The 12072-nt window shown below is 34.4% G+C and overlaps 1 protein-coding gene across 4 annotated transcripts in view; it reads left to right on the forward strand.

Moving 5' to 3' along the window:
* LOC121441937 (dmX-like protein 1) overlaps positions 1-12072 on the forward strand; it is a 143667-nt gene that overhangs the window by 74469 nt on the left and 57126 nt on the right. For 2 of the 4 annotated variants that reach the window (XM_041643338.1, XM_041643339.1), the window contains exons 22-29: positions 8-173; positions 753-1014; positions 3563-4641; positions 5320-5511; positions 9523-9599; positions 10415-10542; positions 11071-11301; positions 11669-11782. In XM_041643338.1, coding sequence (XP_041499272.1) covers positions 8-173; positions 753-1014; positions 3563-4641; positions 5320-5511; positions 9523-9599; positions 10415-10542; positions 11071-11301; positions 11669-11782 — 2249 coding nt within the window. The remainder of the gene's footprint in view (positions 1-7; positions 174-752; positions 1015-3562; positions 4642-5319; positions 5512-9522; positions 9600-10414; positions 10543-11070; positions 11302-11668; positions 11783-12072) is intronic. The other 2 variants (XM_041643340.1, XM_041643341.1) reach the window with 1 other exon arrangement.

Raw genomic sequence — 12072 nt, forward strand, 5'->3', positions numbered from 1 at the left:
TTTATAGATCTCAAAAAGACACCAAAATGACACAGTTTTTTGGACACAATTTTGAGGAAGAGAGGTGGCGTAAAGCAGCTTTGAAAAATGCCTTTTCTTTATTAGGCAAGCAAAGGTTTGAACATTCTGCAGCCTTTTTTCTTCTAGGTGGTTGCCTCAGAGATGCAATTGAGGTAAACTTTCTTTTTAATTATCATTATCATTTCCTTAAGCAGTTCACCTAAATCTTAATTTTCTAAATTTTAATTTAACTGGTAGAAATATGAGGCTAAGTGCCTAAAGTTACTGATAATATTTTATAGTAGTTTTTATATTTTATCTTTTACCTAGAGCAGTATTTTACAGAACTGATAAAGCAAGTTTTGTAAAATGAGTAATTCATATGACTCTACACATGAAGTATATCTGGCTCTTTCACTTATTAGATTTGAGAAAAATATCTTTTTAATTTTAAAATTTTAATCTGCTCAGGTGAATTCAGAAGAGCAAGTTTTAAGAATAAAAGTTATAGATTTATACTGACTAGAGTCATCCGTTTCCTCAGGTCAAATTACTTTGTAAATGCATGCTTAGTAGTGACAAATAGATTTGCAGATGTTATAAATGTTAATTTACTAAAGTAGGCAATATACATGCCAGTATTGCATTTATAGCTTGTAATGTTTAGAGATTAATAAATCCTTATACATTTTCGGTAAATAGGTTGAGTTCTTCTTAAAAGCTGACTTTATATATAAACAATATTTTTTAAGGTATGTCTTGAGAAACTGAATGACATTCAGTTGGCTCTTGTAATAGCAAGACTGTTTGAGTCTGAATTTGATAAGTCTGCAACATACAAATCTATTTTACGTAAAAAAGTGTTGGGAATTGGTTCTCCAGTCAATGAACTCAGTTCATCAAACCTAAATGCACATCGCGACCCCTTTCTTCGGAGTATGGCACACTGGATTTTAGAGGATTATAGCGCTGCTCTGGAGACATTAATAAAGCAGCCAGTTACAGAGAATGAAGGTAAGGTGACACTTCCTAGATTTTAATAAAAATGTTATTATTTTATGAAAATGTAGTCCACTTTCTGGTTCTAATGTAATACTGCATATTAATTTTTTGGTCTTTGTGACTAAGTGGGGTTTTATTATTTTATAAAGATAAACTATTTAAAGCCAAGAACTTTAGATTTTCTGTTTTATGAAATAAATGTATTGAACATAAATAGTACCAACAGTTGATTTTAAATACTTTGGAGAAATGGTAATAATATAAAGCCAATTTTTAATATTTGGTTGAGTTATTACACTTCTTAATCAGTTTTATAATTCTTACAAGAAAAATGCAGTGACAAGAAAGCTGACTTAATAGATGTGATAGGAGAACCTTAAACTGGAAAAATCCTTGACTATTGTTTTCTTAGGATCAGTAGCATATAGGTTATTTTAAATATGCCCTTTAGAACTCTACTTCTCGTTTTCTTTCTGGGTGTGTATGTGAGTGCATGCATGTGTGCATACGCACATTTATGCAGGAAACATTCTTTTTAAGCAGGGCTTGTGTGTGTGCGTGTGCATGTGTGTGTGTGTAACAGCCGTGACTGTCCTGGATCTAGCTCTCTAAACCATGCTGGCTTGAACTCACAGATCCATCTGCCTCTTCCACTGGAGTGCTGGGATTAAAGGCATGTGCCACCATGCCTGATTGTGAAACATTCTTATAGCCTACTATAAAGTGAAATTCTTTCTATGAAGTCATGTAAAAATGGTTGGATTTACTTTACCAGTATTTCTCCATAGGCAGGATTGAATGGTATGTTGTAGCTGGCTTAGTAGTGAGTGTATCATTTGGAACAGTAAGTAAAATAGCTTCTAGTTTATAACTTTTTATGTAGCACTATTTAATTAGGAAGTATCTTTTAACACTCAAAAGAAAGCCATGAGACTTGTGTATTTAAGTCTCGTAGCTAAAGGGTCCTTAGATGGTTCCAAATAACCAGATCTGCAATTGGAGAAGGCAGGTTTATTCTTGAGACAAAAAAACGCTAGCATGCTGGGATTCCCCCAGGGTTTGACCCCAGGGGAGGGTAAGGCAGCCCCTTTTAAGCCTACTTAGGAAAATTTCAGCTCTGGGTAAGTGTACTTTGAAGTGATTGGGTATAGACCCTTATTGATAGAGGAATCATTTTGTGATTGACATCTGGTCAGCAACTGTGGTTGTGGTGTCAGGGATTTGTCTGCTGTGTCAAGTTTTATTTGACTGAAAATAGCAAGAACTGTTCCTGCTTGTGGCCAGGTAGGACCCTGACTGGTTACAAGACTGGATCTACTTGCTGAGGGTCTAGTTGAAGCCAGACATGAGTCAATATAGGATGGTGGGGTAATGTGGGGCAGAGGTCTTAGCAAACATCTGGCTGCTGGAACAACTGACTGTTGTCCCTTCAGTAGTCACATGAGATAAAGATTTTTAAATTGGCTTCTTCATAATGGAGGGAAAACATTGCTTTATTAAACTTTCATGCCTTCTTGTTTTACGAAAATATGTAAATGTTTGTGTGTGTGTTTGTGTGATATTAATGCAAGATTACATTTCTAGAACCATTTAAATCAGGATTCTTTTGAAAGACAAGTGATAATACTGGTTTAATTGATAGTACCAGTGAGATAGTATTTTTTTTTTTTTTTTTTTTTTTGGTTTTTCGAGACAGGGTTTCTCTGTGGCTTTGGAGCCTGTCCTGGAACTAGCTCTTGTAGACCAGGCTGGTCTCGAACTCACAGAGATCCGCCTGCCTCTGCCTCCTGAGTGCTGGGATTAAAGGCGTGCGCCACCATCGCCTGGTCCAGTGAGATAGTATTACAGGCAGAAAGAAATATTTGAATATGGGATAATTTTAGATTGACTACACAGGACTGAATTTTATATGGAGTGTCAAAGATTAAGAAATTACAGGTAACTCCTAGATTTTTAGCTTGACTAATAGTGAATGATATGATGGAGCACTGATTAGATCAAGAAACCTTCTCCAGTTAGATGATCTTTGGGCAAAGAACTAGTTGAAAGAAGCAAGTTAATCAAAAGAGGTAGGTGGATAAAGGGTGGTAATGGACCAAGGGCACATCAGATAAGCCACCCCAGGGCAAAAGTGTTTTTGTATTTAAGTAGAAATGCTGTGGGGAATTGGGAAATGTGCAAATTAACAACATATAAATGGTGGTTAAGATTATGGGACTGTTGTGAGTTTAACTTGGGGAGTGTGGCTAAAATATAGTATTTATGGTCAGAGAAGACAAGGACTAGCCAAACTGACTGAAGAGATGTATCCAGGGAATAGTGAGAAAAAGAGCTAAGTAATCTATCTATCTGAAGGCATTGTTTATGTTTAAAATACAATTGTAAAATCTTTTCTGTTCAGTGACAAGGAATAATGTGGTCTATATAACATATATAATATTATAATTTGTCCAAGGACCTGGTCAAGTTTCCTCAGAGAAAAGAGGGAATTTTATACAATCATAAATTCTCTGTTCAGATCTTGAGTTTCTCTTGACTTACAAAGTAAATTTGCTTTCAGATCAAGTCGTGATGTCAGCCTGTAATCCTGTAGTTTTTAATTTCTACAATTTTCTAAGAACACATCCACTTTTGCTAAGACGTCATTTTGGATCAACTGATACATTTTCAACTCACATGGCTTTAAGAGGAAAAAGTGGATTGGCTGGAGCAATTAATCTAAATGAAAGAAGATTATTTTTTAGTACTGCTAGTGCTCACCTCAAATCTGGCTGCCCCATGTTGGCTTTGGAAGTATTGTCAAAGATGCCTAAAGTTGTCAAGAAAACAAAACACTTGTGTAGAGCGTCTAGTTTTTTTACTAGTAAAGAGTCTTCTCCATTACAATCAGATGCAAAAGAAGATAAGTCTTCTGCTGTTGACTGGTCACAGTCACTGATAAATGGTTTTGAATCTTCTTCAGAGGGTTCCTCAGAGAGACAGTCAAACTCTACCTTTTCCTTTGACTGGAGCCAACCAAGTGTGGTATTTCAGGATGACTCTTTAGAATTGAAATGGGATAGTGATAATGATGAAGAAAATGAAGATCTTCCTATTTCAATGAAAGAAATAAAATCTTTGCCAAGAAAAGCAGATAAAAAATTAGACGAATTAAGCAGTTACACAGACTCTTTAAGCACACTAGATGAAAGTGACATTTTAAATCCATCAGAAGATATAATTGCTGTTCAACTAAAATTTAGAGCATGTTTAAAGATCCTCACAGTGGAACTTCGTACTTTATCTACTGGCTATGAAATAGATGGTGGGAAATTGCGTTACCAACTTTACCACTGGCTTGAAAAAGAGGTGGTAGCTCTTCAGAGGATCTGTGACTTTTGCTCAGATGCCGAACAGCTGCAGACCACATTTAGTCAAAGTGTAGGGGAATCTGGATTAAGTGAGGATATTGATGATTTGCATCAACAAACAACAGTGAAACAACGGAGAGAAAGTTTCCAGGAAAAAAGACAGTGGCTCTTGAAGTATCAGTCACTTTTGAGAATGTTTCTTAGTTACTGTGTACTTCATGGCTCTCATGGTGGGGGTCTTGCATCTGTGAGAATGGAATTAATCTTACTTTTGCAAGAATCTCAGCAGGTATGTAACATTTTTTGTTTTGTTTCCATGCCAGGTGTCATGTAACTTTAGCTAGTCTAATGTCTCTATGTAGACCAGACTGACCTTGACCTCACAGATATCCTCCTGCCTCTGCAGGTACCTCCCAGGTGCTGGAATTAAAGGCTTGTGCCAGCATGCTGGCAGGTATATAACTTTAACTAGTCAAACATAGAACAGGAACGGGAAGGAGAAGTAATATAATTATGTTAATTAAAATTTTAAAAGCTTTAATTAAAGAGAAAAATACTACCTGTCTGAAGCAGCTTTTGGTGTTGTGTTTTTTATTTTATATTTATACTTGATTTTCTGTGTTACAGTTGCTTTAAGGAATGAATCTGTGTGTAGTCATAGTAGGAATTGGAGGTGCTGTGTCTGTTACAGTTGCAGAACAGATCTTGTTAGGTGTTATGACTTGCTTTGTTTGTAGGAACACCTCAGGTAATGAGCATCACCTTATGGAGGAGTACTAAGGGTATTACTGTTTGAAATACAACTGTAGAAACATTTATGTCCTCAGGTTGTAGCAACTTAAGATATATGTACTTTGAATGCTTTTAAGTTTTAATTTTGAAGCTTTTTGAAAGATCCCCTGAATTTCTTAAGGAGTAGAGTATAACTAAAAATAGTCGTTTAACTTTTTTTCTCTTTATTTTTAAGGAAACGGCAGAGCCAGTATTCCCTAACCCTCTGTCAGAGCAAACTTCAGTGCCTCTTCTCTTCGCTTGTACAGCCAGTGCCAAAACAGTAGTTGCCAATCCATTACTGCACCTTAGTAATCTCACACATGATATTCTACATGCCATAATAAACTTTGATTCACCACCTCATCCTGATAGCCAAAGCAATAAAGTAAGTATGCTTCATTTAAAGCTTTTTTGTTACCAATGTATATTATTTAGATAAAATTATAGATTTTTTATTCTAACATTTTATTCATCTCTAAAACGTTTAGCAGTATTTTCCACATACACTCTCTGTTACACCACTCCTCTTCTTACGTACTCATTTTTTTTTTAATTTTTTTTTTTTTTTTTATTTTTGCCCTGATTTTTTCCTTTTCCTGAGCAGGCCTCCTCCTACCTTCATTTACTTGTTTTCTGAAGATATAAGAGTTTCTATCAAAACAAAATACAAGATTAGACATAGTATTAATTGTATTAACAATTCCCTGGTTTTAGGTCAGGTTTACTGTTTTATAGGATACTTGAGTTCTTTTTCAGTTCTGTGTGTCAATTGTTTAAGCTTCATTAGCTTCATTAAGATTAAAACATCTGGGCTAAAGAGATGACTTAGTTGCTAAAGACACTACAAACCTGAAAACCTGCACTAGATGCTTTGTATCTACATGGTGGAAGAAGAGATTACTGAAAGTTGTACAAGTTGTCCATGACCTCTATATCCACGTCAAGACACACACAATAAATAATTATACATAAACACAGGTTAAAAATCTACTGTATATGTATATATACATAAATAGATAATATATAAGTATGCATATATTTATATACCTAATATATCTAAATATACACCAAAATGTAATATATATTAGATTTTTAACTGTTTTTATACACACAAATACACACACACTCACACACATAAAACATCAATGACTCCTTCATCTTTTTGATTTGCATCAAAAGTCTTGTGTATGTGTATTGGTGTGCACATGCCACTGCTCATATGGAGGTCAGAAGACATTTGCAGAACTCAGTTCTCTCTCCACCATGTGAGTTCTGGCGATTTAACTCATTTCATCAGGTTTGGTGACAGGTCAAGACGTTTGGAGCTATCTTGCTGGCCCCTCAAGTTTATAAAGGGTAGAATGCTTTCCGTGGGTGGAATACTATAATTTTTAAAGGATAGATGCTTAATATTTTGGTGTAAAAGCACTAACAAGTAACTAAATTATTCCCATGTCAATACTGAGCTATACATTTTAAAAAGCGTGAGGTATCGTGTTACCTAGCAGAATCATCTGCTAAAAGTTTGAATTCCTAAATTTGTTCCAGATTTATTGAATCACCTGTGAGAGAGGCTCAGGAATAAGTTCGTTACTAACAAACTTGCAACTTCTTTAAAATATGCTAATATTATTATAGATAATTTAATTGATCACACCATCTTCTTATCCATCTTACTGTACTTTATCTCCTGTTGAAACTATATTTCATCTTTCCTCTTGAGATTCCTTTAATGACTGAGTTTAATTGACATTTTCGGCATATCCCTTGGGATTTTTTTTCTGACATTGTCTTAAAATTCCTGCTATCTTCCAGGTTATGATACCATACCAGTTTGATTTTCTGCTGTACTGATAGTAAAATCTCCTTTCCACAATTTTACCCTCTTCAGTTTACTCAATTTTTACAATTTATTTGTTCCCCCACACACACACTTTTTTTTTACTGTATTACTATACAGTAGAAATCCATAAAGCATGTACTATATAGTTTGGAAATTCATTTCCTAAAAACTGCTCATTTTCAGCAAACTACATTTCTTACTTCTGTTATTTTATTACACTTATATATCCATTTATTTTATAAATTTGTATGTGTGCATATACACTTGAACGCTACAATTCACATGTGGAACTTAGAGCATAGCTCTTGGGAATCACTTTTCTTCTATGTGGGCTCAGGGAGCAAACTCAGACTTGTTGACAAATTCTTTCCCTGCTGGCCTATTAACATTAATTACAGGAATCCATGCTGTATCATATTAGCTTTGCCTTCTTAAATTCCTGTTGCTGGTTAAGAACTATCCTGAAATATGACTGGCTTTAATTTCATTCCATCAATTGACTTGTCATTTCTTTTTTGAGCCAACATGGCTATTTTCTGAACTTACTTGTTTATGCTTGTGATCTCGTGTTGGGTAACTAGATTCTGGGTGATATAGCCTCATTTATTTTCTGGTGATAGACGATTTAATTTTATGTGTCTCATCCTCTAGCAGGCAAGCCAAATGCGTTAAACTGGTCTCTTCAATGAAGTAAAACTGATAGGATGTATGAAAAGTACAGTGGAATAGGAAAGGAGGAAGAGGGAAAGAAATTATCAGTAATTGGCATGTGTGACTGTCTTAGTTTCTATTCTATGTTGTAAAAGAGACATCTGACCAAGGTAGCATATAAAAGAAAAGCATTATATTGGGGCATTTCTTACAGTTTCAGCATATAAATTAGTCCATGATCATTATGATGGGAACTGTGGTAGCAGGCAGGCATGGTGCTGGAGCAGTAGCTGAGAGCTTATATCCTGATCCATAATCAGAAGGCAGAGAGGGAGGGACAAGGCTTGACATGGGCCTTTGAAACCGCAAAGCCCACTCCAATGAAGAACTTCCTCCAACAAGACTATTCCTCCTAATCTTTGAACAGTCGATCAACTAGGAACCAAGCATCCAAATATGGTAGCTTACAGGAGCCATTCTCATGTCAGCCACCATAGTGACTGTGGTGGCTGAGTAGCTCAAGGATCTACACATGCTAAACTTGTGAATAGAAGAACAGACTTTACAGTTCCAGTCCAGGTTCAAAGGTTAAAAAGTAAGTTTATTCTAAAAGTGAACCACTTGATATCTTATATCAAGAGCTTATGTTTCAGTTAGACTCTGAGGACAGAGAAGGGAAGATGCTGACAAAAAAAGTGTAACTTCTTACCCTCTCTTCCAGGTGATTGGCAAATGAGAAATCAATCTATTTTAACCAGACTGCTTATTTTATATATTTTTGTCTCCTAGAAATACCCTCAGGCTCACTCAGAGTAATATTTATCCAAGTGTTTGTATACCTCATAGTCCAGTAACACTTGGTTTCTATTTGTTACACAAGAGTGTCAGGGGTTTAAGAGCAACAAGAGTAAAATGTGCCTTTTGAGTTGTAAGCTTAGGACTCTCACATTTCATCTCTTTCATGAGTTAGATAAGTCAGCAGACAATGAATAGAGAAACAGATGCCAGTCCTATCTGGAGAGATACTACCAGTTATTGTTATCATATTTGTATTCTGCCAGCTTGAGTATATGGTATTTTTAACCACAGGTATTATTGACAATTGAAGCCAAATAATCAATTAGACTTTTATCTATCAATACCCATTTTTATCTACATGACATGTTTATACTTCATAATCGGGTAATCTTTTATAATCTAATTTGCTTTCTTCTGCCTTAATCTTCTTTATCCTGGCTTCTGTTATTATTATAGCTCCTGCCATGTCAGGTTAGAATCCTTTCTTCCTTAAACTAATTATTTGCCCTCACTGCCTTTTCCACTTTTCCTTTCTCTGAAGTTTCGTTCTCAGATGACTATGATACATGCTAGCATTTTCTTCGGTGGTCTATCCATAAGTGAACTGTAATTTATTACTGTTACCTATTTATATTTTGTTTAAGAAAAGGCAGATGCATTTTGAATGGTATACTCGTAGCACATGGTTCATATTGTTCTACATAGTTCATACTTCTCCCCTGCTCTGGAGAAATTTGGTTATAGTTGTATGGTTTGTAATTTCTACCAGAGAACTCTTGTCTTTTCTTTAATATTTCTATAGAATGACTTCTGTGGGTAGATGTTCTTAGGAGGACTAAAAGAAGAAAATAGCCTACAGAAGCTAAAGACTTTTCATTTCCGTTTTGGCAAAATCATAACTTATGCCGGGCCTTGGTGGTGCACATCCTTAATCCCAGTATTCGGGAGGCAGAAGCAGAAAGATCTCTTTGAGTTCGAGACCCACCTGATCTACAGAGCTACTTCCAGGAAATCTAGGGCTGTTACAAAGAGAAAACCCTGTCTCAAAAAACAAACAAACAAAAATTCTACTTAAAGTAATTGTGTTTTTTGGTTTTTTTCCAGGTATATGTAATGCATACTTTAGCAGCCTCACTTTCTGCTTGTATTTATCAGTGCCTTTGTGGTAGTCATAACTACAGGTAAATACCTTCTTATGGAATTTAAGATTACTTTCAGTAAACAGTGAGGTTCCCTATATATATGTTATTACCTCAAAATGATACATAACACTGCTTTCAGTAAATGTACTTTTTTTCCATCTTTGAAATTTGAGTTTATGCCTTTATGACAAAGGAAACTGAAGCTAACTCTTTTTTTTGTAATTTATTTAGCTGCCTATAATTGATCACTGCTGTCATGCTAAATACCGTGATAGGTACTGAGAAATTAAAAATAGGTAAAATACTCATTCCTTAAGAACGTTCTCATTAAAAACAGATGAATAGATGATAAATAATAAAACATCATACTTGAGTGATAAATTCTTTAACTTGTTATACAGCAAAAAGCCTGAGGCACGTAGACAAAGAGGTGATTAATATGAAATTGAGAAATTTTTCAAATTTCATGTTTAGGAATTTTCGCTTAATTTTTTAGATATTGGTGCATGCGAGAATTTGCATGGAAATGAAACCAATAGGTAAAAGAATGGATGAAGTTTAAAAAAGAAATGGACATACAAGTTTTAATATCTGTCTTAAAGAGTAAAAAACAGAAGACAGATAATATTTAAATAAATAATGTCAGAGAATTTCAAAGAATTAATGCTAGACTATACACTAGAATGTCAGTTTTCAGCCTTTTAAAATATTATACTGAATATAGAATATGAAAATTCCTAAGCATGAAATTTGAAATATAATTCTTAAACAAAAATTTCCGTTTAAGGTACTTTCGAAGTTGGATGGAATTACATGGAATTTATCTTAGGTTTAAATATTGTTTCTTTTCTTAGTTCATTTCAAGCAAATCAGTTTACTGGAATGGTGTATCAGACAGTACTGCTTGCCCATCGACATTCTTTGAGAACAGGAAGTTTAGATGACTCAGTAACTCCCAACACATCACCAGCTCAATGGCCAGGTATAAGTAATTTACATATATGAGTTATTTTTTTTTAGTCTTATTAGAACTGTTAAGTGATAAAAAGCAGATTGGTTTAATTTTGCCAATTGATTATCATTGTTAAATATTGCTAGATTTGACACCGTTACAAATTCAATGCAAATTCATTTAGTCACAGAAAGCTCTTGTTACACAAGACATTAATAAACAAGTATTTTTTTGATCACTATATTCAAGTAGCTCATCTTGTTAAATTGTTTCTTAAATAGTTTGAAATATTTTATCAAAATATTTGTGTTACTGATGTTTTAATTATGAGATTTGACATAAGTTTTAATTTTCAGTTTATCTAAGTTGCACAGATATTTCAGCAATTGCTCTTAAATCATAATAACCTACTGGTTATGAATCCAGAGGGGGTTATTTAATGCTGATTGAGTAAATTTTTTCAAAAAGTAAAAAGAAGTGTTTAATTTTTAACTTTAAAAGTTTGTTGTTGTTGTTGTTGTTAATGGCAGGATTTTTTTTTTTTTTTTTTGATCCTAGGAATAAATTGCCTAATACAACTTTTGAATTCTTCTGGTGAAGAAGCCCAATCAGGACTTACAGTCTTGCTTTGTGAAATTCTCACAGCAGTGTATCTTAGTCTGTTTATTCATGGGCTGGCAACACATTCTAGTAATGAACTGTTTCGGATTGTAGCCCACCCCCTAAATGAAAATATGTGGTCTGCAGTATTTGGTGGAGGAGTGCAGGCACACTCAAAAGGCTTATCTGGTAAGTTGTTCCTGTCTCTCTTCTTCCTCCCCCTTTTCCTTTCTTATCTCTTCTTCCTCTCATTTTTTTTAAAGCTGAAACTTTATTCATTTGGATAGCTTTGTTAAATGTAATTATGTTTTAATTTTGTGTCAGAGAGCTCTTGTTATACAAGACAGTCAGCAAATAATAATGTGGTAAGAAAATGAAATATTAAAGCTTCTGGTCTAATTTTCAGTCTTTTAACATACTCCTGCATTGATGATTAGACTATTTAATGTACTTGAATTTGTTTCTTATTATTAAAATGTTCATTTCTTTTGCAATACTCTGTCACTTTGAATTTGTTCTATTCCAAATACAGATTTTTCTCTTCTTTCTTTGGCAGGAAGGCACTTTGCTATGCCTAGCCCCCACCAGGTAGTCGTATTCTCCATGGAATGTGTGGGCTTTTCCAAAGCTCTTTCAGCCATCAGTTCTCATAGCCCTCCCACTCTTGAAGGCAAGATCTTAGCTTTAGAAATAGGTTGTTACTATTTAGCTTGCTTTGTGTTGTTTTCGCAGGTTTGCATAGAGTGGGATAGTTTGTTTTGGCATTTAAGAAAAATTGACAATTTCTTTTACTCAAGCCATATTTTTGATTTAAAACAATGATTAGCATTTTATAAAGTTCTTTCTGCTATTCCATACTAGTTTCAAATACTTGGTTGTGGATATTTTCTATCCCTTAAATTTTAACATCTTTAAGTGTACAAAACCAAAAGAAAAAGATTGCTAGGAAATCACAATATG

This window comes from Microtus oregoni, unplaced genomic scaffold, assembly GCF_018167655.1.
Source record: "Microtus oregoni isolate MIOR12 unplaced genomic scaffold, Mior012 000085F_ref0000168, whole genome shotgun sequence".
Taxonomy (NCBI): domain Eukaryota; kingdom Metazoa; phylum Chordata; class Mammalia; order Rodentia; family Cricetidae; genus Microtus; species Microtus oregoni.